Source organism: Pongo pygmaeus, chromosome 2 (assembly GCF_028885625.2).
Source record: "Pongo pygmaeus isolate AG05252 chromosome 2, NHGRI_mPonPyg2-v2.0_pri, whole genome shotgun sequence".
Classification (NCBI taxonomy): domain Eukaryota; kingdom Metazoa; phylum Chordata; class Mammalia; order Primates; family Hominidae; genus Pongo; species Pongo pygmaeus.
The window spans coordinates 66430251-66457734 of record NC_085930.1 but is presented as its reverse complement, the minus strand read 5'-3'; the positions used below and the strand labels follow the sequence as shown (position 1 = coordinate 66457734).

Genomic DNA, 27484 nt, shown 5'->3' with positions numbered 1-27484 from the left:
GGCGAGTTAATGGGTGCAGCGCACCAGCATGGCACATGTATACATATATAACTAACCTGCACATTGTGCACATGTACCCTAAAACTTAAAGTATAATAAAAAAAAAGAAATATTATTCAATATTTAATGTTAATAAATATTGTTTATTAACATTAAATAAAGGTGGGAGGATCACCTGAACCCAGGAGGTTGAGGCTGCAGTAAGCTATAATTGTGCCACTGCACTCCAGCCTAGGTGACAGAGCAAGACTGTCACCAAGAAAAAAAACACTGTTTGCAGCAACAAAAGTTAGAAAGCACTACCCTTTAACAGAGAGCTGATTAAGTTATGGTGTATTTATTATCAGTGGCAATTAAATAATTTTAATTTTAACAAATATTAATTTTTAATATTAAATATTTAAAAACCTTATTTTAATAAATATTGAATAATTAGTAACACATGCACATGGATTTAAAAGTTAAAGTAGTATAAAATAATCTACAGAGGCCACTATTTGATGTCAGTTTGTGTGTATATGCATTCTGCCAGAGATATTCTTCCATAGATGATACATGCATAATCAAGTATGTACATCCATGCATTTCTTCTTCCTGTCTCCTCCTTCCACTCTTTGAACACAAATACTATCTATACACAGTCTAGATATTGCTTTTTAAATATATTGCTATGTTTTGGAAAACAATTTGTGTCAGTACTATAGACCTGCCTCATTCTTTTAATGGATACAAAATATGCCTTTTTTTTTGTTTTTGAAGACTCTGTCACCCAGGTTGGAGTGCAGTGGCATGATCATAACTCATTGCAGCCTCAACCTCCTGAGTTCAGGTGATCCTCCCACTTCAGCTTCCCAAGTAGCTGGAATTACAGGTGCACTCCACCACGCCTGGCTAATCTTTAAATTTTATTGTGGAGATGAGGTCTCACTATGTTGCCCAGGCTGGTCCTGAACTCTTAAGCTCAAGCAGTCCTCCTGCGTTGGCCACCCAAAGTGCTAGGATTACAGGCGTGAGCCATCGTGCCTGGCCCAAACAGTGTTTCAGTAAGCATCCTTACAACATAAGTCTTTGTGCCCATGTACAGCTTTATCAGTATGAAGTCTTAAAAGTGGAATTGCTGGATTAAAGGGTGCCTGCATTTTCATCTTCTGAAAAGAAAAAAATTCTAGTATTATTACTGTTTTGGTCTGTTTATGCATTGTTGATTTCTTAGATATGTCTTCAATGTCTGCTATCTTTTTAAAGCATTCATCTCTTTATTTCTTGTGAGTTCCCAGAGAATTTCTGAGGCATTCTGGTTCAGCGTTCTATGTTTCACAGTCCCTGTGATCACTGAATTCCTAAATGTGATACTCATTGTTTCTAAGAACTCTTTACTGTTCTCATATTCTCCTCTCAAGTGTATAGGCCTTTTATTTCTTAACTTTCTATATAAGGATAACATATACCCAAAAAAACACACAAATCATCTGTTCAACTTAATGAATTCTCAAAAAGTACACCTTATGTAACCAATGGTTAGGGAAATAAATTATTACCAGCACCTTGGAATATCCCTTGTGCCCCTTACAGTCTGTCTATGGGTAGCCACTATCTTTTCTTTTAACACCACAGATTCATGTTGCCTATTTCATTTTAATTTTATATAAATGTAATTGTACAGTACATACTGCTTCTCCTTTCTTTTGTGTAACATTATGTTTGAAGGTAGTTTGTTCTCACTGATATATAGTATTCCATTGTATGACTATACCACAATCCATTTGTTCATTCTACTGTTGATGGTCACCTCAGTGGTTTCCAGTTTTGGGCTATCATGAATAGCGCTGCTATGGACATTTTTGTTTGTGTCTTCTGGTGCACATATGTACACATTTTTGTTGGGTGTATATACACATAGAGTAGAATTGCTGCATCATAGGGCATAGAGTCCTGGTTGTTCCACATTCTTGCAAGCACTTGGTATTTTCTTTGTCATTTTAGTCTTTTTGATAGGTGCAAAGTAGTGTTTCATTGTGGTTTCAGTTTTCATATCAACTACTCATGCCATGGAGCCCATTTTCATGTTTATTGGCTCTTTGGATATCCTCTTCTGTGAAGTACCTATTGAAATTTATTTTTCCATTTAAAAATCATTTTTAAAAATATATTTGGCTAGCTCGTATGTCACACTTTTTTGACAAAATCCTTTCTCCCCTCCCTTCTCATTTATCCTTTTAAATTTATTTTCTTGGCTTTTCTCTCACCTGTTCTTTTCTAACCAGTGAACTTTAGAGCCACTAACTAATCCTAACTCTTCTAGAATTTTTAGTGAATTTGCATGAAATTTATTTTGAGAAAACATTGGTACTCAAACTGGAAGATAATGTTGTTATCATTCTAAGAAGGGAAAAGATGATAAATACTAAGCCGTCCTAGTTTTTTGGCCACTAGATTGCATTATTATCCCCATATTTAATTCTCATTTTAATTTTATTTTTGACAAGAGCTTGTTAGAAGTGAAAGTCTTTTAATTTGCATTTTAAGTCTAGAGCCTCCTTTTTTAAAAATGTAAATGTTTTACAGGTTCTTGATCAATATGAACGAGAAGGATTTAACTTCCTAGCCAAGGTGTTTAATTCTTCACATTCCTTCTTAGAAGACTTGACTGGTCTTACATTGCTGCATCAAGAAACCCAAGCTGCCGAGGTAAGAACAAAACAAGCTTTCTGTAGTGAAGACTGACATGCTTAAAACTATTTGATATTCGCCATAATGGAAAAGGAAGAAAGCAATTAATTTTAATTTTTGTAACTCAGAGCAAATATCACTAAATAAGTCTGCTAGTTACCAGAGAATGAATAACCTTCAGCAAGTGCTGGATACTGATGTGTGTAGGTTGCTGTCCAGTAGGTGCCTAATACACAAAATCACTGTGATAAAGGAAGTATAGGTTGTAGATTTCCAGGCACCTCTTGTCCTTACTGAAGATCTGCATGTGTATGACCATTGGAGAGAGTTGGCTTTAACGTCCATATATTAAAATGTAAGTTGGTAAAGACATTGGACTCCAGCTATGTTCTTTAGAAAGAAGGTATTGGACTCTGGCCATGTTCTTCAGAAAGAACATGCCTGGCTTTTTCACGATTTGATCAGTCTTCTTAGACCCTGAACTCCACCATGAAATGGCTTCCCCAGACACAACCTGAGAGAGTTATGCTTTGTTTCTCAGCTAGAATATTTTGCAGATCTTAATTTCCTGGGTCATTGCATCATTTTTTTTTTTTTAAGACTGAGTTTAAGAAAAATTATCAGCCGGGCGAGGTGGCTCACGCCTGTAATCCAAGCACTTTGAGAGGCCAAGGTGGGTGGGTCACAAGGTCAGGAGTTTGAGACCAGCCTGGCCAACATAGTGAAACCCTGTCTCCACTAAAATAAAAAAATTTGGTGGGCATGGTGGCAGGCGTGTGTAATCCCAGCTACTTGGGGGGCTGAGGCAGGAGAATTGCTTGAATCCCGGAGGCAGAGGTTGCAATGAGCCGAGATTGTGCCACTGCACTCCAGTCCGGGCGACAGTGCGAGACTCTGTCTCAAAAAAAAAAAAAAAAAAAATTATTTTGTTTTTCCAAATGCTCGCTGTTCTTAGAAAAGGGAATGCTGTGTATGGTGGTAGAGCTATTTGGATCACTTGGCAAAATGTGCAATTCCTCCCAATTGATGAGTGAGATTAAATCAATATCTCTTCCCCTTAGTTACCTGGATAAAGAAGCCATGAGGAGAAATGTAGCTTATGTTGTGTTTCCACAAACTACATAAGGAAAACCTTGACTTCCTGTGTCCTGCAGGGGTAGTGCACTTGCCATTAGTCCTTTTAAGTTGCAATTCTTCCCATCAACTAAAGAGAAATATATAAATTATTTCTAGCTAGGTGGCAAAACTCCCCCAGCCATCTTGTCAAATGATTGCATGGGTGCAAAGATCTATAAATTCCTCCATAGGTTGCATATCCTCACCATTCAGGGAGGCCCCAAGTTGTCAATGAATAGATGACCAGGCCCAATACTGGACCAGCCAGTGGTGAAAGGGCTGCTGTTTGGAGAGGTGGAGCTAGTGCTGAGTATAGGAAGACCATGTAGAAATACCAAAGTCAGACCCATTGGAGCTTTGAGCAGATTGTGAGATTTTCAGGTACAGCAGGGAGGCAAGATAGTACATCTCTAGTGCTGGACTTACAATTCAAGGCAGTCCTTCTTTAAATTGTTTTGGTGTCCTCTGGGCATTAAACAGATGCAGTCTTCCACTTATGGCCAATAGTTAGAGCCACAAAGAGTCTATTTCAAGTTTCAGGAGATGAATGGCATCTCTGCTGCTCTTTGAGAGACTTCAAGGTATTTTTCCCCTGAATTGTGATTGAGTTCCCAGGCAGGGTTCAGAACACTGTCTTTATTGTCTGCTGTATTATCTTTTAAGCAGTGCTGTACTGCCTGATGGTATGGAAGAGGTAACACAGATGTTTGTAAACATGCAGTCATTTGATGGCTAAGGAAGTTTTGCCACCCAGCTAGAAGTAATTTACGTATTTGTTAGCTAGAAGAATTTCAACGTGAAATTGACCCAGTTTTTCACTCTTTAAAACAGAGCAGATGCTAGAATAGTGGGTAGGTTTCTAGATTTAACCTGGTTTATCTTACATTTTAGTTGGTCAAACCTTAATGGCTTTTTCAAAGAGTTAGAGAAAGTTTAAAAGCAATAGTGACTAAATAGGTGGTGGAGCAGAAGGGAGCATGGTTTCATCCACGAGCCTGAGTTTTCTTTTTGAATTTTCCTCTACTAAATTATATCTTTAGTTTTGGAATCATACGTCACGTCAAATTTTAGATTAGAGATGGTAAACTGTTTGGCCTATGAGCCAGATATGGCTTGCAGGTATTTATTTTTTGGCCTGCCCTGAATAAATTCTGAATAAAGCCATCGTTTAAAAATCACAAGTTTTAGGCTGGGCGTGGTGGCTCACAGCTGTAATCCTAGCACTTTGGGAGGCCGAGGGGGACAGATCACCTGAGGTCAGGAGTTCGAGACCAGCCTGGCCAACATGGTGAAACCCCGTCTCTACTAAAAATGCAAAAATTAGTCGGGCATGGTGGTGCATGCCTGTAATCCCAGTTACTCGGGAGGCTGAGGCAGGAGAGTGACTTGAACCCGGGAAGCAAAGGTTGCAGTGAACCAAGATTGCGCCACTGCACTCCAGCCTGGGCAACAGAGCAAGACTCCATCTCAAAAAAAAAAAAAAAAAAAAAATCACAAGAGGGTCTGAGTTTTCCCATTTCCAACTTTGAAAAATCAGATCCGGGAACTCCAGACATGCATCTCTTAATAGTGATGGTTAGCTACTGCCACGAAGCAAAGTTTATAGATAATGCACTTTATATAAAATTAAAATGTATTACAAAATATTCTGGGCTGGGCACGGTGGCTCATGCCTCTAATCCTAGCACTTTGGGAGGCCAAGGCTGGCGGGGTGCCTGAGCTCAGGAGTTTGAGACCAGCCTGGGCAACACGGTGGAACCCCATCTCTACTAAAAATACAAAAAACTAGCCCGGCATGGCAGCGTGCGCCTGTAGTCCCAGCTACTCAGGGACGAGGCAGGAGAATTGCTTGAACCAGGGAGGCAGAGGTTGCAGTGAGCTGAAATCACACCACTGAATTCCAGCCTGGGCGACAGAGCGAGACTCTGTCTCAGGAAAAAAAAAAAAAAAAATTCTGTGAAAAGGGAATCTTCCTTCTATACATGTCCCTTAGCTCCTCAGTTCCTTTCCTGGAGACAAACACTGTTGTTACTTTTCTGCCCAGAGATATTCTTTAGGTTATATTCTTTATTTAGATGATGCCCTTTAGTAGGTGACCCTTAACAGGTATTTGAGTTTATAACCCCTGTCTTCAAAAAGGATCATTATTTTTCTTAACTCTGAATAGGACTGTGTTTTAAGATAAGGTTTGAAATACAGTACTTAGTAGAGGACCTCATAGCAACAAAAATTACTGTTCTAACTACATCATTTTATATTTGAAAAATGTGTGCGTATAAGCAAAATATATAAATATATGTTAAAATATATATATATCTTTACATATATCTGTGTAAAAGTAGTGTTTTGATTTACATACTTGATTCTCAATGCATTTACAGGTGGTCAGTAATAGAAACACAAAATTCTGCATTCTACGTAGAAAGGTCTCCACTTATTTTAGCAACACAATCAAGATGCTAAATTAATTCTCATTTTGGGTTAACTATTTCCATCAATCAACATTGGAATTGCAAACGATTCAACTAGATAATTATATGTGACATTACCATTATATACTTTGTTTATAAAATATGTGTTTAAAAAATATACTGAACATCTTTTGAAAATCTGATACCAAGCACTGTGCTAGTAACTGAATACAGAAGTTAATGAGACACTGACTTTCAAGGGCTCATAGTCTAGTGTGAGAAGCTGACATGTAAATAGTGAGCTCTAATGCGATAAAAAATGTTTTAGTCATTTGTATATTAAGTGCTGAGAGAGCAGTTACTTCTGCCTAGGGGAATAGGGATGTCAAGAAAAGCTTCACAGGAAGAGAACAAATATTTCACTTAGTTTTAAAGGATGACTAGACTATTTTTAAAAATAAAAGTTGGATTTTGGCAGAGAAAGAGTAGAGAAGGGAAGGGCAAGAAGCCTAGGGCGTTCTAGACTGAATAACGGTCTCTGAGGCCAAGTCTTTAGTGTATTACTCAAAATCATGAGTAGTGTGATGTACTTGGAGCCAGAGTTACCTGAAGTCAACATAATGTTTTTTAATAACAGCTTTATTGAGTTATAATTCACATACCATAAAACACACCATTTTGGCTGGGCGCAGTGGCTCACGCCTGTAATCCCAGCACTTTGGGAGGCCGAAGTGGGTGGATCACTTGAGGTCAGGAGTTTGAGACCAGCCTAGCCAACATGGCGAAACCTTGTCTCTACTAAAAATACAAAATTAGCTGGCTGTGGTGGCATGTACCTGTAATCCCAGCTACTTGGGAGGCTGAGGCAGGAGAATCACTTGAACCCGGGAGGTGGAGGCTGCAGTGAGCTGAGATCATGCTGTTGCACTCCAGCCTGCAAGGGCGGAGGGGGATAAACAACCACCACACACAACACACACACACACACACACACACCCCTTTTTAAAGTGTGCAGTTCAGTGATTTTTAGTATATTCACAGACTTGTGCAACCATTACCACTCTCTCAGTTTAGAAAATTTTCATCCCCTCCACCCAAAACAAACTCTGAACCTATTAAATGGTCACTCCCTGTTCCCTCCTCCTTCCAGCCCCTGGCAACCACTAATCTTCTTTCTGTCTGTAAGGATTTTTCTATTCTGGACACATCACATAAATTATCCTTTGTGTCTGGCATCCTCTATTTAGCACAATGTTTTTAAGGTTTATTCATGTTGTAGCAAGGTACGTAATTGTTTTTCATTTAAAGAAAAAGTCTCAATGCTATTACAATTTTCCATATTCTTTGCACCTGTGGTCTGTCTCCCTAAATATAGCCCCTTTATGAAGGAAGAGTGCCAAGCTGATCCAACTAGAGACTACAAATTCCTTTATATTCTATATGTATATAGAAAGGGGCACATAGTAATGAATTGGAAGCCATATCCAAGCTAGAATCATCTAGATTTAGTGAGATTGACTAATGCAACCCAATTTTTTGCGCTCATCCCCTGTCCATCAGATACCTGAAAATGATTGCAATCATTTTAAACTAGGTTACTGGAATAATCATACTGCTGTTGAGGTTAGCAGGCAAATTACCAAGTTAGTTTTTATTGGAGGAGAGGTCAATGTGCGAGGGTGCATAGTGGAGACTGGGGACCAGGCTGACAAAGATGAATTGTTTTAGGTAGTGATGACTTGATGACTTTGAGGTAATGGGATAAGTGAGTGAAAATGACTGGTTGGCATTGGAGATGGGATGGAGATGGAGCTTGGAGAAAAAGAATAGCACTAGTAAATGGATTTAGCTAGACAAAGGAGATTTACTCTATTCCATTTAGCACAGTGAGGAGAGGCTAGAGAGCTAGGATGCAATAAAAAAAAGTTTAATGAGAATATCTCAAGTTATAGATTAAAAATTTTAAATACCACATAAATGCCATTTGCCTTTGCTAATGTTACATTTTTATGAAGAAGGAGCCTTGCATAAGAATGATATAATGGACTTTGGGGACTTGAGGGAGAAGCTTGGGAGGGGGGTAAAGGATAAAAGACATATTGGGTGCTGTGTACACTGCTTGGGTGACAAGTGGACTAAAATCTCAGAAATCACCACTAAAGAACTTATCTGTATAACCAAAAATCACCTCTACCCCAGAAACTATTGAAATAAAAAAAAAAAAAAAAGAAGGGGACTTGGACAGATAGCCATATTCTTTGCCAAATTATAGTTAACATTCTGCTCATGGGGGATTAGGAGGTTTAATGGAAGAAAGGCCCCACTCAGTTTTCTCCCCTCTTAAAATGTTGCCTTGTGAATTAGGGAATTTCGCATAAAGCTCTAACCTTTACTTCCAAGGCCTTTACTGAGAATGGGTTTGGATACTTGGAGATTGATCCTGACTCTCTGTCCCTCCTAGATCTTTATTTATCCTATTTGGAACCCAGGGAAATGGCCTTAAAGTTGATGAACCACAGGGTGTCCAAGTCATGGAGCTATTGAGGTTCTCACCAAGTATCTTTTAAATTGCTGCATTTGGGATGGGCGCAGTGGCTTACACCTGAAATCCCAGCACTTTGGGAGGCTGAGTTGGTAGGATTGCTTGGGTCTGGGAGTTTAAGGCCAGCCTGGGCAAGATGGTGAGCCTCTGTCTCTATTTAAGAAAATTAGAAATTAGCCAGGCATGGTGGCACACCAGCTACTTATAATGCTGAGGCAGGAGGATCACTTGAGCCCAGGAGTTTGCGGCAGATAGTGAGCTATGATTGTGCCACTGTACTCCAGCCTGGGTGACAGAGCAAGACCCTGTCTCTTATTTAAAAAAAAAAAAAAAAAAGCTGCGTTTGTTGAAGAAATGCTCAGTCTAAATCAAACGTATGAACACCTTAGCCATGTTGCCAAAAATTTGCTGTGACTTACCTTCTTAGAGTTATTTCTCATCCTATGAGTAGAATAAGTATCAGTTCACATGTATTTATTTGTTCCAACTGTGGGTTCAACATCATACTATGAGAAATGCCAGAATATTTTCGAACTGAATCTAACTAGAGATAAGACTAATTTATAAAAGAGTTAATAGAACAAGCTGTATTGGTATATCCCTGAGAAATTCAAATTCCTAAGTCCCTTTACCCAATTTCCCTGAAATACTTCATTCCTATTCGTGAAAGTTTGCACGTTCCATGATTCCTGGATTAATTTTAGGCTGTTTTACTTCCTTGCCTTGACCATATTGTCAGTATTTGATGTTGTACCATGCAGTTATGATTTCAGGGTTGCAATTACAGTGCACCATTAATATAATTTGCATTTTGTCAAGGTTGTACTAAATAGAACTTCCTTTCTGCAGATTTGAGGATTAATGAATGATCATCTAAAAAGAAAGTTTAGCAACAACCATAACGTAGGCTATAAAATCATAAACAGACCAGCAGAAATGAACAGGGCTGAGCTGATTAATTGATTATGAATTAAAATGTAGATTGTGATTCATTCACTGTAGAACTCAGAATTCTAGAAAATGCCCATTTCTCTCATAGCCAAAAAGTCATATGAAAAACATTACGGTCATGTGATATGACTTCATTGGCACAGCAATTTACTATTCAGCAAAGTAAATAACACAATTAACAAGTGTTTCTGCTGGGCCTTTTGCACTTACACTGAGATTTTGGCCTCTCCCCCACACAGCTGGTTTTGATTTGGTTCCTGTGGAATATATTTTTTTGTTTTGTTTTGCATTTAACAACAGTCAGATATTTATGTACAGCTTCATCAAGAGCCTCTGATGACAAATATGCCTTTGGAGGCCAGTAGAAGCTGTGGGAAACCCCCGTGTCAGCACTCAGACCTGTTTCCAGTGGAGAGAAATCGCTCTGGGGACTGAACTAGCCTGCTCATGAATCCAGTTCCCTTTTCCCAGAGCGTTCTGCTAGCTCACTTGCAACCCGCGCTGGCCATCCTGGGACTGTGCCCTGCCTTGATTTTTCCTTATGAAGCAATCCCTCAAGACACAGCCTTGGCTCTCTCTCCTGAGTGAGGGAGGAAAGGCAGAAACAGGCAGAAAGCCATTTACTTCTTAGATTGGAAACTAGAGCCTGGTTTTTGAAATAAAGCTTGGCAGTGTCTCACTTATAACTTACTTTATAAAATGTGTACCTTTTATTTGCTGTCAGAGTTATCTACATGAATTTGAGATGTTTGGATAAATTGTTATTAGGGAAAGTTGCAATTGGAGAATAGACAATGAAGTCTGGGCAGAGTTCCCCACCCTTTGGAAAAGAGTCTCAGATGGTATAATCCGCTTGGAGAAGTCTTAAGGGAGAAAGAAGGGGGGAAATCATAAATGCTAAAAGCAAAGCAAAGACAGCTAATATTAGGAAATAGAACATGGGAATCCAGTCCTTACATTGTACTCCTGGTTCCGCCAGTGTTCTCATGAATGACCTTGGATGAATCCTTCAGTGTTCTGTGCATGCTTCCCCACTTAAAATGAGAGAATTGAATCATGTGAAATTCTTTTTTTTAAGCCTCCTTTCTAGAAAAAAATGAAATGCTTTTCAACTCTAATTTAGTGATTTTGATTCAAATATATCGTGTATAACCAAAAAGGAAAAAGATGGACAATTTTTACATAAAAGTGTTTAAAAATATATCAAAGTACTTACTTTTTATACATTTTATAAATATTCTTTGGTATCTATTATATCTATCTACCATTGCCAGAAACAACTTTTGCAGATTTTGAGATTTACATCTACTTTGAGCCTTAACAGAACATTGCTTATACTTTGTATTGATGTGTGTCACTGTACGTATAAATCTAAAATGGTATAATTCAGCCTAATAATTTACCTTCTTCACCAGACTCGGTGCCACTTTTGACTTCTTTATAAACTCAAACTCACCCTGGCCGTAATTGGGTATGTTCACGAAACATGCTACTCACTACTTCTCAGTACAGCTTCCAAAGATGAGTTCCAAAGCCCTCTTACTTTAATAGCAGCATCCTTAGAATGCTGAATGTGTAATAACAGGGGAGTTTCTTTAATAATCAGCCATATTACATTAGAATACTCACAAAGTGTATGAGTAATCCGAATCCTGGCCTGGTCAGAAGGTCTGAGTTCATACCCCAGCTCCCACACATTGCCAAGACTGCCATGTTCCTCTGTGTGGGCCGTGTCAGGCAGGACCATGTGCAGCAGTCATGTGAGACCTTGGGTTATTTACTTCATTGACCTTCGTTTCCATCATTTTATAGGACATGATTAATAATTCCTACTCCTCACAATTACCATATTAAGAAAGCACCTTACAAAAGAAAAAAACTGGACTCCATCAAAATTTTAAACTTTGTTCTTCAAAGGACATAATCAAGAATATGAAAAAGTGGGCCACAGTATAAGAGAGAACAGCATTTTGCAAATCATACCTGATAAGGTTCTGGTATCTAGAATATAGAGGGAACTCTAAGCTGGGTGTGGTGGCATGTGCCTATAGTCCCAGCTGCTTGGGAGGCTGGGGTGAGTGCATCGTTTGAGCCCAGGAGCTGGAGACTAGCCTGGGCAGCACAGTGAGAACCCATCTCTAAAAACAACAAAACCCAGAATATATAGGGAACTCTTACAACTTAATAATATAAAGACATAGAACTCAATTAAAAATGGGCATTAGATTTAAAACAACATTTCTCCAAAGAAGATATACAGATAATCACATGATATCATAATCAAATAAGATGCCCAACATCAATAGCCATTGGGAAAATGAAAATTGAAACTACTGTGAGATGGCATTCATACCCAGTAAGATGGCTATAATCAAAATGACAACATCCAGTGTTTATGAAGATGTAGGGAAATTAGAAGCCTCCTACCTACTAGTGGGAGTGTCAAATTTTGCAGCCACTTTGGAAAACTGTTTAGCAGTTCCTTGAAAAATTAAACATAGAATTACCATGTGACCCAGGAATTGTATCCCTAGATATATAGCCAAGGCTACTCTGGACACCCTGCCTATAGGGTAGCCCTGTTCCACAAGGAGCAGTACCAAAAATTGTATATGTGTGTGTGTGTGTGTGTATAAATATAGCCCAGAGAAATGAAAATGTGCACACAAAAAATGTACACAAATGCTCGTAACACCATTATTTATTCATAATTGTCAAAAAGTGGAAACAATGCAGATGTTCATTAGCTGATGAATGCATGAATAAAATGTCAGCTATCACACTGGAATAATGGAGTATTCAGCAATAATAAGGAAGTACTAATACATGCTATAGTATGGATGAACATTGAAAACGTTATGCTAAGTGAAGAAGCCAGTCACAAAAGGACACATTTTGTAGGATCTCGTTTATGTGAAATGTCCAGAGTTTTAAAATCCATGTAGTCAGAAAGTAGATTAATGGTTGTCAGCAGGTGGGGATGGGGGATTAGGGGAAAATCAGTGGCTACTTAAAGATAAGTGTTTCCTTTCGAGGTAATGAAATGTTCTAATCTTAGATAGTGATGATGGTTGCACAACGGTAAATATACTAAAACCATTGAATTCTATACTCTGAATGGATGAATCATATGGTGTGTGAATTATCAATACAGATGTTTAAAAAGCAAGCCAAAAAGTGCCCATAGTTGGGGCATTTTGTTTCTCCTTCCCTCTCTCCTTTCTCTGGTTCTCTCTGCATGCAGTGTTGATTTTCTGTCTGTGACAGGCTGTCGTAGGATGTTAGCTCATTGTTTTTAGGAATGCATTTTCTGTAGATTATGACAAGGATCTCTTCCATTTTTATTGGGCCTCAGTTTTCAAAGCCTTAGTCTCTGTGCACCTCCTTTAGCCTTTTCTTATGCTATGGATAGCCTGTAAACACTGGGGGAAGAGATGGAGGGGCCTACCAACCAAATGCCTCCCCTCTGTGCTTGCTGTGGGGAGAGAAAGCCACAGTTGGCTCCATCCATAGAAGACATCGCAGATAAAGGGGTTAAGGGAAGATGAGAGCACTTTGCTTTCTACTTGTGTAAGTTTAAGCAGGTGTTTAGAGGATCTAAATCCCAACCTGGATCTGAATTTTTAAAATTTCCCTGTTTACCACACGATTTTTCCCCCAAGAATTTTTAGCTTGAAAATTCCCAAATATACCAGAAAGTTGAATGAAAAGTACAGTGGATACCCACATACCTCCTACCTGGATCCAGCAATTAACATTTTGCCACATGTGGTTTATCTCTCTGTGTATGTGCATGCACTCCCCCCACATCTTATCACAGTTCACATATACACTTGCTCGTTTTCTCTTTTAAACCATTTGAAAGCAAATTTTATATACAGTGGCACCTCACCCCTAAATTTTAGCATGAATCTGCTAAGAATACAGACATTCTCTGATGTAAACAGAGTACCATCATCACAGAACAACAAAGAATAATTCCAGAATACCACCTAAAATCCAGTACATGTCCGAATTTTCCCAGAAATGCACAGGATTTTAAACTATTGTTTGCTTTTTCCTCAAATTGGTAATGTTATACTTAGAGTTTTTTCCAATAATACTTAAGCACTCAATACTTTATCACCAAGTGATATCCACTTGAGCATATCTTTTTAATTCCCTTGACACCCTCACGTTCCTCTCTAAATGGGGAGACACAATTACCCTATTAGGCAACATGCCCCTGAGGTCCTGCTGCTCCAGCAGGCCTCTTCTAGGTGAGCATCTTCTCTGGGTGTCACCAGGGCATCCTGGTCTGATTGAAGCAGCCCTGAGAGCCAACCAGCCCTGAGCAGTGGTTCCCACCCATCCTCCATCCAGGGTCCCCAATGGTGGAGGCTTTTAAGGAGGTAGGAATGGGACTATGAAGGCTATTTTCAATATTTTGAAAAGTCAAACAGGAATAAAACATTTAGGACTTGAAAAGATTTCATTAACCAACTAAACTATCAAGATTTTAGCTGGGCATGGTGGCTTGTACCTGTAGTCCCAGCTACTTGGGAGGCTGAGGTGGGAGGATCGCTTGAACCCAGGAGGTGGAGGTTGCAGTGAGCCAAGATTGTACCACTGTACTCCAGCCTGGGAGACAGAGGGAGACCTTGTCTTAACTAAAACAAAACAAAAATAAAGTTTTTTTTTGTTCTTTTTAAACTAAATTCTGTTGTCTCAGAATGGAATGGCATACTGTTATCTGACCTGGCCAGAAGCTCTGATTGGTAGTTATGAATCCCTTTGAATTATTAAAAAATTAGGTAAATTAGTGCATTTGATGGGTAGGAGGGGTTTTTCAAGATCTAATGTGTGAGAGAGAAAGTGAAAACTAAAGGAATTCTTGGAGATTAGGAAGTGGAGAATCTCTGGCCTGTGGCGCTGCTGAGCCTAACTTCCTGACTTCACATCAGCAGTGGAGGCTTCCCTGGGAGGTGTTCTTGCAGTTTGCCCTGTGACCGCTATTCCAGGGGCTGTATTTTTACAGCTGACCCTTCTCACTTGCAAACATAACAGCTGCTATGTGTTGTATTTGGGGAGTTTCCATATTTTGAGACTGTAAAATTAAATTGATATTTAGTTCTGAGCTCTTAGTCTTATTTTCTTTTTCTTTTTCTTTTTCTTTTTTTTTTTTTTTTGAGACAAAGTCTCACCCTGTTGTACAGGCTGGAGTGCAGTGGTGTGATCTTGGCTCACTGCAACCTCCGTCTCCCAGGTTCAAGCAAGTCTCCTGCCTCACCCTCCCGAGTAGCAGGGACTACAGGCGCCCACCACCACGCCCGGCTATTTTTTGTAGTTTTAGTAGGGATGGGGTTTCGCCATGTTGGCCAGGCTGGTCTCGAACTCCCTACCTCAAATGATCTGCCTGTCTCGGCCTCCGAAAGTGCTGGGATTACAGGCGTGAGCCACCGCACCGGGCCTGAGCTCTTAGTCTTGATCCATCTTACTTCTCAGCTGTAGGGGAGCAGGGAGGGAAGGGAATGTGAAATATCCTAAGGTGTATGTTTTTTAAAATTAAATATTGTTGATCTTTTATCATGGCTTCTATCAGTCAACAGATATTTATTGACCCTTTGCTGAGTTCATGGTGTGGGAATCAAAGAGGTACAAGCCAGGCTTTTAGGAGGCAGACGCATTATAGTTGGGGAGATAAGACAGGAAAGTCACTAGAACTGCAAGGCAGTGGGTGTGCGCGTAGTGCAGTAAGTTCTGCAGGGTTTCAGGAACATCAGGTGCAAGAGAGAGCTCCAGGCAAGAGTTAGGTTTTGAGCTGGGTCTTGAAGGTTGGAGCTCCAAGTGCAGGAGAGAACAAGGCTTTCCAGAAGGGCCTGTGGCATGACCACATCCAAGTCTCTGATGAAGAGTACCAAGAGAGGTATAGCAACTAATGTTAATTGCGTTATCTGTGATTTTCAGGGCGCTTTTGTACCTGCCCTTTTGATGCCCATAACAATCTTATGAGGTGGCTATTATCCCATTTTATGGATGAAGTTGTCAAGACTCTAGCTATGCTCAGGATTTATCTACATCTTGAGGTTTACAGTACACTTCATAAGGCTGGAATCAGAGAGGAAGAAGTGCATAGGGTGATGCAGAGGCATTCTGCTTTATAGAGCGTATCTCTACTTTCATATTGAGCCGTTTCCAAAAGCGGTTTTGCTTTTTGTCTGTGTCCTTACAACTGCTTCTCAGATAGCATAGTTTCTTTCACTGTACCATCCTGGGGCCTGGTCAGCCAGCATTACTGTACTTTCTTACTCTTAAACTGGCTTCTAATAAAATCTGTGGGAATGAGATTTTACTTGTAGATGAACTTGTGACTCCAATTCCAACTTACCATTGGGAAAAGAGCAGGTAACAGATAAGTCCTTTCTTTTTGGCCTTTACTCTTAATTTCCCTTTACAATTTAGGGAAGAGTTGGTCTCCATTTGCTTTTGTTTTTTTTTTTTTTTTTGAGACGGAGTTTCGCTCTTGTCACCCAGGCTGGAGTGCAATGGTGCGATCTTGGCTCACTGCAACCTTTGCCTCCCGGATTTAAGCTATTCTGCCTCAGCCTCCCAAGTAGCTGGGATTACAGGCATCCGCACCCATGCCTGGCTAGTTTTTGTATTTTTAGTAGAGATGGGGTTTCGCCATGCTGGTTAAGCTGGTCTGAAACTACTGACCTCAGGTGATCCACCTGCCTCGGCCTCCCAAAGTGCTAAGATATAGGCATGAGCCACTGTGCCTGGCCCCCATTTGCTTTTATTCAGCTATCTGGTGAAAAAAATTCAGCATTAAACTAGAAATATTTATATCGTATTGTTGCAGGACAAAGTTGTTGAGGTTCTAATAACAAATATGTAAACTGCTGTGTGATATTTTTGTTTTGTTTTAATTTGCTTCTAGCTTTAAAGCATTTGTGTTTATCCTCCCTTAATCCTCTTTGAAAGAGGCCGGACTTAATTTTATCCAACGCTTTATTAAAAGGAAAGAAAGTTGGATTTTTAAATTTTTTATTTATTTATTTTTTCAGATAGAGTCTCACTCTGTTGCCCAGGCTGGAGCGCAGTGACATGATCTCGGCTCACTGAAACCTCTGCCTCCAGGTCTAAGAAATTCTCTACCTCAGCCTCCCGAATAGCTGGGATTACAGGTGCATGCCACCACACCCAGCTAATTTTTTTGTATTTTTAGTAGAGACAAGGTTTCAGCGTCTTGGCCAGGCTAGTCTTACACTCATGACCTCGTGATCCACCTGCCTTGGCCTCTGAAAGTGCTGGGATTACAGGCTTGAGTCACCGTAACCAGCCTGCATTATGTTTTAAAGCACCAGTTTGGAACCAGTCTTTTAGAGGTAACTGTTACAAGTTTCTGTACCCAAATATTGGTTTATCTGTACTCTGTTTCCTCCTTCCCCTTTCTCCTTTTTTTTTTTAATTTAATTTAATTTTTTTTTTTTTTTTGAGACAGAGTCTTGCTCTGTTACCCAGGCTGGAGTGCAATGGCATGATCTCAGCTCACTGCGACCTCTGCCTCCCGGGTTCAAGCGATTCTCCTGCCTCAGCCTCCCAAGAAGCTGGGACTACAGGCGCCCGCCACCACACCTGGCTAATTTTCATGTTTTTAGTAGACACAGGTTTCAGCATGTTGGCCAGGCTGGTCTTGAACTCTTGACCTCAGGTGATCCACCCATCTCGGCCTCCCAAAGTGCTGGGATTACAGGTGTGAGCCACTGTGCCTGGCCCAATTTTTGTATTTTTTATAGAGATGAGGTTTCACTATGTTGCCCAGGCTGGTCTTGAACGCCTGGCCTCAAGCCATTCACCTGCTTCAACCTCACAAAGTTCTGAGATTACAGGTGTGGGCCATCACACCCAGACTCTTCTCTTTCTTTCAACAGTAACCTGTGGAAATACAATGTTATCATCCAGTACCATGATCGCTAGGCTGAAGTAATAGTAAGCCAAGCTCTCTTCAGCCCTTAGCAGTGTGGGCCCAGAAACAGGGTGGTCTTATGGAAGGGAGCATAGGATGTGGGTCCTGAAGAGAAGGTATTCACTCCTGGCCCCATCACTAGTTGCATCACTTCATCTTGCCTGGGTTTCATCTGTAAAATTGGATAATGCCTACTCCACAGAGTTGATGTGCTTTGAAATCTTTAATAAAAACATTCATTATTGGAAACTAAATACAAATGAACCAAATGGAAAACTAGATTATTTTCATAAAAATGTTTCTGGATATATATCATAGGCCTTTGAACGCAAATATCTTGAACTTTAAACAATCATTAGCCATTAAAATTTTAATGTGTATTAAATGGATATTATTAGAGTGTCAAAGTGATTAGCAATAGGTGGTTTCATTGTAGAATAACCTATTTTAAAGTATTTTAGGGCCAGGTGCGTGGGATTACATGCCTGTAATCTCAGCACTTTGGGAGTCTGAGGTGGGAGGATTGTGTGAGACTAGAAGTTGAAGACTAGCCTGGGCAACATAGTGAGACTCCATCTCTACAAAAAAAAAAAAAAAAAAAAAAAAAAAAAATTAGCCAGGTTTGGTGGCACATGCCTGTAGTCCCAGCTACTTGGGAGGCTGAGATGCTGAGATGGGAAAATTGCTAGAGCCCGGTAGTTTGAGGCTGCAGTGAGCTAAGATTGTGCCACTTCCCTCCAGCCTGGGCCACAGAGCAAGACCTTGGCTGTACAACAAACAAAACAAAAGGAAAAACAACTATTTGATTTTAGTCAGGGTATAAGAATATGTATTATTGTCCCCAAAAAATCTGTGTAAAAACTTCATAGTGTGAAACAGTGGCAACTGCTTGATTAAAACATCATTTAGAAAAGACATTCTTCCCTGTTTTGAAATTGACTCCTCAAAAGGACAGCTGAACATGGCCTCTTCTCCATGTGTCGCCATGCACTCCCTCTGTGCCACCATACACACTTCTGTGTCGGACGTGCTCCCACCTCCAGCCTGCTCAGCTGATGTTTTGTTCGGCAATGCCTGTCTATTTCCCCATGGGATCCACCTGGCACTCCTACTAGTCTTAAGCCATTGTCTCCCTTGAAAAATGAGTTCTGGCTCACTCCTTACTACTAAGGCTGAGGGGCAAAAGAGATTATATAAATGAAAGCACCATGCATGTTTGAGGTGGTTTCCTTTTCTTCGTTGTTGTTTTTTTGAGACAGGGTCTCACCTTGTCACCCAGGCTGGAGTGCAGTGGCACAGTCTTGGCTCACTGCAGCCTCAACCTTCCAAGCTCAAGTGATCCTCCCAACCTCATCCACCTGAGTAGCTGGGGCCACAGGCATGTGTCACTATGTCCGGCTAATTTTTTGTATTTTAGTAGAGACAGGGTTTTGCCATGTTGCCCAGGCTGGTCTTGAACTCCTGGGCTCAAACGATCCACCCGCCTCAGCCTCTCAAAGTGTTGGGATTACAGGTCTGAGTGGGATTACAGGTCTGAGTCACTGCACCTGGCCAAGGAGGTTTGTATTATTACTTGCGAATAAAGGAATAACTTGAGCTTTAGAAAAGTTAAAATGACAAAGATCAAGAAAATTTCCCCTCTGCCTTTTTCTCTTATATTTTAATATTTTCAAATGAGCTGTAACATATGCAGAAAAAAGCTTAAAACATTTTATATAGAGAACAAGTATGATTTAAACACCCAGGTCAAAAAATACTCTATTGCCCTTCACCCATCTCATATTTTACTTTCTGACCACAGGCCTAGAAGTAACTAGTAACTAGAAACAGTAAACTTTTCCTGTACAACTTCAGTCTGGTATATGGGTCCTTAAACAATATAATTCTATTTGCCTGACTTTGAATTTTTCAAACAGAATTATGCTATAATATGTAGATTCTTTCGTGTCTTGTTTGCTCAATATTGTAAAGGTTACCCATTTGGTGTGCAGCTAAAGTTCATTTTCATTGCTATATAGTGTTTCATAATTGGATATATTGAAATTTCTCCTCTACTGTGGCATTTCTAGTCTCAGATTATAATGAAGTGTGCTGTTTGGAGCATTCTGGTATATATCTCCTGGGGTTCATGTGTAGCATTTCTCTGGGTGTTTCTCAACCTTCTTTTCATTATCACTCCTTCTAGGGGGATAATTTAATGCCAACAGTTTAGAATTTAATTAATACTAAAGAATAGGGTTTGTCAGATAGGGCTGAGCTTTGGAGAGCCACTAAACACTGTCATATCTAAGATTTCTTTTGCCTGCCAAAGACCAATTTTTGCTCCTTTGGGGGTGATATCACCCTCTTTGTGAAGGCATACTATAAGTTATTTACCTCGTACTAGAATTGTTGGGTCGTAGAAAATATGCCTCTTCTGGATCATGGACTTAAATGTAAAACCCCAAACTATTAAAACCCTGGAAGACATCCAGACATCCTAGCCCTTAATTCTGGACATAGAAACAGGCAAAAATTTCATGATGTTATCAAAAGCAATTGCAACAGATGCAAAAATTGACAAATGGGATCTAATTAAACTAAAGAGCTTCTGCACAGCAAAAGTACTATCAGTAAATAGATAATCTACAGAATGGGAGAAAATTTTCTCAAACTATGCATCTGACAAAGGTCTAATATCCAGCATCTACAAGGAATTTAGACAAATTTACAAGGAAAAAACCCCATTAAAAAGTGGGCAAAGGACATAAACACCCACTTCTAAAAGAAGACATACATGTGGCCAAAAAGCATATGTTAAAAAGCTCATCATCACTAGTCATTAGAGAAATACGAATCAAAACCACAGTGAAATACATCTCACACCAGTCAGAACGGCTATTATGAAAAAGTCAAACAATAGATGCTGGCGAGGTTGTGGTGAAAAAGTAATGCTTATGCACAATTGGTGGAAGTGTAAATTAGTTAAATTGTTGTAGAAAGCAGTGTGGAGATTCTTCAAAGACCTAAAAACAGAAATACCATTTGACCCAGCAATCCCATTACTGGGTATATACCCAAAGGAATATAAATCATTCTGCCATAAAGACACGTGCACACAGATGTTCACTGCAGCACTGTTCACAATAGCAAAGACATAGGATCAACTTAAATGCCCATCAGTGGTAGACTGGATAAAGAAAATGTAGTACATATACACCATGGAATACTATGCAGCCATAAAAAAGAAGGAGATCATGGATGGAGCTGGAGGGCTTTGTCCTTACAAACTCATCAAGGAACAGAAAACCTAATACCATATGCTATCACTTATAAGTGGGAGTTGAATCATGAGAACACATGGACACACAGAGGGGACAACACACACTAGGGTCTGGTGGAGGATGGAGGGTAGGAGGAGGGAGAGGATCAGGAAAAATAACTAATGGGCACTAGGCCTAATACCTGGGTGATGAAATAATCTGTACGACAAGTCCCCATGTCATGGGTTTACCTGTATAATAAGCCTGCACATATACCCCTGAACTTATAAATTTCAAAAAAAGAAAATATGCGTCTTCAATTTTATTAAATCATGACTGTTTTCCAAAGCAGTTCACTGACTTACATGAATACCAGTAGTATATGGTAGTTTCTGTGGTCCCATATCCTTGCCAGAATCTTGGTACTGTCATATTTTTAAATTTTTGCCAATCTGTATAACAGTATCACATTAGGCTTTTACTTTACATTTTCCTGATCACCAATGGAGTTAAACATCTTATGTATATTACTTATTTGGATTCTTCTTTTCTGACAGTTTCTCTACTTCAACTCCAAAAATTTTTGTATGTTACGCTTGTGTAGCCCCTGTGAAAAGAAAGCACAGTAGGATGACCTAGTTATTCACTTGAAAAGTATGATGGAGCCCGGCGACCTTTGTTCTAATCCCAGATGTTTGACTTGGTCAGAGTCCCACACCTCTGGCCCTCAGCATCCTCGTTTGCTAAATAAAAGTATTGGCTGGGTTAGAGCAGCAGTTCTGAACCTTGGCTGCCCATCAGAATTATCTAGGATGCTTTAAAAAAAATGTTTAGACCACACCTGCACCAGAAAGCCTGATTAAATTGGATTAAAGGTTACTATATCCCTTTCAACATTCTGTGATAACGATAGAATAAGTCTTTAACACCTAGATTTCATGGTTTCAATCATCTTCCTTGTCTGCAGCCTGAATTAAGTACGCCAGAGACTCTTTATTTGTAAGACTATAATCTAGTTTTGTAAATGAGTTATAAAAAGGAGGAGACTCCTTAATTTAGTCCGTAGGGGAAACTTGGTGTCATCATTCAAAATACTTTCTTGTATCTGGTTTACTTTTAGCACTAAGAAGATTTTCTTACATTGATACCTACTGTGACAAAACACACATCCAATGACAGTGTTAAAATGTCATAAATGAGCCTTTAAAAGAATGAGGCACATGATACATCATGGTACTTGAGCAGACTGCAAGCCTGACCAGACTGAATTCATGAATTCCTGACTTTTGACTTCTTCCTGTAAGATGTTACCCTACTGCCAGGGACTCAACCTCTAAATCCAGTCAAGGGGCTACTTGGGCCTGGAACCAAGGCACAGTCAAGGTGAACCAGCTATGCTCCAGGGGGAGGTGGTTGAAATCACTGCTCTCCTGGACTGGGCCATGAGTGATGGTTATTGGGGCTGGGGAGGTATGAGAGACATCATGTTGTCCATCTACCTCTGTGTATCTTCAAAGGTCTCTGTAATAAAAAGTTTTCTGAAATTTACTGCCTGACATCAAGTCAGTGGTGTTTTTTAGTGCCCATCTGTCACATGTAACCATATCACATGTGATCAGTATCTGACACTTGGGTGGCACCTTGTCTTTTTCAGAGGGCATTTACTTGCATTTACTCAGTTGATCATCATAGAAGTCACTTTCAGTGAAAAACCTTTTGTAGCCATCCATACCCTGGTTACAAGTGATAGAAACCAAAAGCTTGAACTCTTTTTAGCGTAAAAGAGTAATTTATTGGCTGGACACAGTGGCTTACACCTGTAATCCCAGCACTTTGGGAGGCCGAGGCGGGTGGATCATGAGGTCACAAGTTCGAAACCAGCCTGGCCAACATGGTGAAACCCCATCTGTACTAAAAATGTGGAAAAAATTAGCCTGGTGTGGTGGCAGCCACCTGTAATCCCAACTACTCAGGAAGCTGCGACAGGAGAATCACTTGAACCTGGGAGGTGGAGGTTGCACTGAGCTGAGATCACACCATTGCACTCCAGCCCAGGCAACAGTGTGAGACTCCGTCTCAAAATAATAATAATAATAATTTATTGCTTAATGAAACCAGGTCATGAAATCTGGGCTTCAAGGACTCTAGATGGGGGGATTTAGTGTCAAGACCATCTTAGTGTTGATCAGCTCTGTTCTTTGTTGGCTTTATTCTCTCTCACTACCAACAAGTTCTTTTCTTCCCCATATAGCAAGAAACATGGACTCAGGCAGTTCCAAAATCTCATTCTTCCATTAAGAAATCTTTCCTAGTGGCTCCAAAAAGAAAATCCCAGATAAGGACTGTGATTGGCCAGGCCTGGGTCACATGCTGTCTCTGGACAGCTGGCAGTAGAAAGGGAAGGGCTGCCATGATTGGCCAGCTTGGGCCAGGGGCAGGTCATAGTGATTGGCAGCCTCCCTCAGAACTACATGGTTGGAGTGATGGGGGATGGTCCTCCTCAACAAACTGATGCAGGTGGATGGGTGTTGGGCATATATGATAGAAGTCCATTATAAGTTTAGTCTCCTCTTAATTCTATTCCTGTGTCTGTTCCTGTCCCTTCCAAACAATGCTGCTTTTCTATCAGCAATTCATTAAGGAGTTGAGTGAAAGTCATGAAATTCCAGTCCCCAGATTTGTCCTCAAGCTTGACTCACTCTGCTTTCTGGATTTACCCCCATCTTCTCACCTAACCACAGGTACCAGAAAAGAAGTCTTTATTCACTGAGGCTTTGAACAAACTAGCTGCATAGTCTTCCTTACCACCACCTCTAAAGAAAGAACTTTCTCTGAGATTGGAGCACAGTGCCTCCTCCTTTCTCCTGCTACACAGAAGCCTCATTCTAGGCTTTTCCTCCTTCCAGGCTCCTCCATACTATCCTGAGGCCACACCTCTTGGGGCGGGGAAGGGGAGTGCTCTGGCTGCTTTTGCTCACCCAGGGTGGACTCAGGAGCTGGAGCCCCTGAGGTCAGCGTGAGGCTTCATCTCTCAGCCCAGATGGCCAGGCTCAGTGACAGCATCTCTGCTTCAGGACATGTGCCTTTAGTCTCCTCCACAGTCTAAAAACTTACTTGCCATGCTGAAACTTGTTGATAAACCCAAATCTGTAATTAGGAACATAAACCGACACAATACAGGCCTTGCACAAATGAGCAGTTGTGGGGTATTATGGGCCCCTGTGGATTATTTGACTGAAGAGAATGATGGAGGAAAAGCTGGTTGTTGTTGAACAAATTGCTACCAGATGTAGATTTCAATAAACACCACGCTGTTGTTCCCCTGCCCGAAGGTGCTATGAATTTCTTGAGGCAACAGAGGAATCAGTAAACGGGGCAGTAGGGTGGCTTAGGGGGTCGCTGTTCCAATACGAATGGAGCCTCCTAGTGTTTTCTGTCCCTGGATGTTTGTCCACAGAATCCAAGGCAGGCCCTGGGGGCCTCTCTCCCTTACCTGACATTTTACACCAGAGTAATATACTTAAATTGTAGCAACCAGACTCTGTGGAACCTAAAAGAAACCTGGAATTAGGGTAAAAATGTCACACAAAGTCTGTATTGGGGGTTAACTGTAAGACATGATGAACAAAGCACACCATCCTTCCCTTCATTGAACTTACAAATGGGAGGGAGATGAGTGCTAAAGCAGTAATTACAAATAAATAACAGACAAGCCTTCAAACATCCTGTGAAGGAATGCAGCGTGAGCTTGTAATGCAGAGGCCACTGTCTCTTCCTTCACCATCTGCTAAGTAATAAGCTAGGTGGGCCAAAATATGAGCCTGTTAGCTGGGCATGATGGCTCATGCCTGTAGTCTCAGCTCTTCAGGAGGCTGGGGTGGGAGGATTGCTTGAGTCCAGAAGTTTGAGGCTGCAATGAGCTATGATTGCCACTGCACTCCAACCTGGGTGATGGAACAAGACCCCATCTCTTAAACCAACAACAAAAAAAACCCCTGAGATTTGGGGCCTGTAAGGCCCCAGAGTCTTCACTACCCTTGGTGGCTATACTTTTAAGGGAATGGAAAGGAGAGAGAGATTGAGATTGAGACTGAGAGGGTGAGAGAGAGTATGATTGGTTTTAGTTAGTATACAAACAAGCTTCTCATGTTCCATACAACGGAGTGATTCTAGAGAGAATGATTTTCCCGACCCTTCCCTTGGTTATGGCTCACTAAATCAAGCATCAGATGAACGCTTGGCCTAAATCTAACGCGTGTATTTGGATCACCAGAGAACTATGTGGTTTTCTAATCCCGTTGTCCCAGTTAGATGCAAAGCTTCTGGAGGACAAGGGCCACACCTTTCCCGCTTTGTGCCCTCAAACACTAACAGGCGCTTTGCCATAGTACTTGGAAAAATATATATTAGTTGAATGAGAGGACAAAAAAAGTGATTGTAGATGGAAAACACATTAACTGCTGAGAACACGTTTTCATTTTGAGTTGTCTATAAGTGTTTAAGGGGCATGGAAGCCCTGGAGTTGAAGTAAATTCAACAGCATCAAGTTTCTGTTTGGCCCTCAATAAACTAGTCTCTCTGTACTCCTGGCAGGGGGTGGGAGGAGTCCTGGGGGAGCTCCCTTCCAAGTCTTACAGGGTGGTCTGTTTCTTCTTTGGATAATAATGATGTAATGGCTAGTCTCTTGAGAACTTGCTGTGTTCCATACATTGTACTAAGCATTTATTTGGATTATCTCATTAAATCTTCACAATCACTTTATTTAACAGATGGAGAAATTAAGGCACATGGAGCCTAAGTTGTTCAAGGTCATGGAGCCAGTAAGTGTTAGAACCAAGTCGTTTGGCTCCAGAGCCTGTGTTCTTAATACTACTTTGTAGTGTCTTTCTTACATATTAGTTGGGCCTGTGTATTGCTAGTTGAATTCCTCTTCCCAGTGGCAGGCCTTCACGTGTTTGACCATGGTTTTCATGTTCTCCAAACCTCAGTTCTCTAGATTTGTACTTTGGTAGGTCATCATTTTCCACAGATCCTACCTCTTTAGGTCAGAAAATCTTGCCAGTTTATAAAGACTCTCTGGGACTAACTCCCACAAAGCAAGCTCACAAGAGATCAATGTACAAACGAAGCAGCTCAGTGTGTTTTGTCTACCATTCTCCATAAGTACATGAGAGACAATTGGTGATTGGAAGGTTTGGTGTTCACCTCATGGAGCTGTGATATCTCACTCACCACAGAGATCTGCTCTTCTGAGGGACCATCTTGCCAATTTCCAGAGAGTTGCAGGGATATTAAATTTTTGCACATTAAGCTTCCTCTTTCCAAGCTCCACATGGGCCCTGCTACCATTTGTGAACAGTCTTCTAGAGTGATATAGGTTCTAGCTTTCTTAGTTAAGATCGTATTTTCTGAGGCCACTCCCTTGTCACTTTGCTGAAATGAGAAACTCCCAACCTCAACTGCTTTTCTAGTCTCTTCCAATGAATACCTTCCAAAGGGCTGGTGTCCTCCAGGGTCTATTAGTTGTTACTAATTTCATCCTCCAAGGCTGATCTGATTTTCAAGATCTGCAGAGAGACCTTAGTATATCGCCTTGCCTGTACCAAATACAGTCATTATGGCACAGGAAAATCTCAAATACCTTATTGGAAACCCAGGACAAATATTTATTTGACCTTAATGAAATGAAAAAGACAAATTGGATGCATACATTTAAAGACAACCCAAGACTTCGGAATCTTTACCAAGGAGGGTATATTTTGAAAAGGACAGGCTGGTACAAGAACTTGATAAAATAGAAGTAAAGGTTGACACCTTTTTTTTTTTTTTTTTTTTTTTTTTGAGATCTATATCACTCTGTCACCCAGGCTGGTGTGTAGTGGCACGATCTTGGCTCACTGAAACCTCCACCTCCTAGGTACAAGTGATTCTCATGCCTCAGCCTGCTGAGTAGCTGGCACTATAGGCATATGCCACCATCCCCAGCTAATTTTTGTATTTTTAGTAGAGACAGGGTTTTACCGTGTTGGCCAGCTGGTCCTGACTTCCTGGCCTCAAGTGATCCACCCGACTCGGCCTCCCAAAGTGAAAGTCGATATTTTACTAGCCCTGTTCAGCACATGAGACAGGGCACTGGATGGTGTCTACCTAATGATGTTCAACCCAGGGGCCCTTGGCCCAAGCGTATCACTGGTATAAAGGGCCTCTGCCAGCTAATGTGAGTGTGAGTGTGGCTGTTGTGTCCATGAGAGAACTCCTGGGAGTTCTACATTCAGCAAACGTTTGTTGTTGCACTATGAAGGCGGACACAGATTTTATACGAATTTGTGATGCTAACATCTAGCATAAGAATTGGCATCCATAGAAAATACTACATTTATATATATATACATATTATATGTGTATATATATGTGTGTATATGTGTATGTTCGTGTATATATGTATGTGTATATGTGTATATATATGTGTGTGTATATATATATGTATATAGTCTCAAAAAAAAAAAACCCCCAGGCTGCCCTGTCTCCTCTCTCTCTCTCTCTCTCTCTATATATATATATATGCCTTTACATACACACACACACACACACACACACACACACA

The 27484-nt window shown here is 40.5% G+C and overlaps 1 protein-coding gene across 5 annotated transcripts in view; it reads left to right on the top strand.

The window, feature by feature from the left end:
- ATG7 (autophagy related 7) overlaps positions 1–27484 on the top strand; it is a 274769-nt gene that overhangs the window by 153761 nt on the left and 93524 nt on the right. For 4 of the 5 annotated variants that reach the window (XM_054481308.2, XM_054481312.2, XM_054481310.2 and 1 more), the window contains one exon: positions 2566–2688. In XM_054481308.2, coding sequence (XP_054337283.1) covers positions 2566–2688 — 123 coding nt within the window. Of the gene's footprint in view, positions 1–2565; positions 2689–22000; positions 22422–27484 lie in introns of those variants that run through there. The other variant, XM_063661720.1, reaches the window with a different exon arrangement.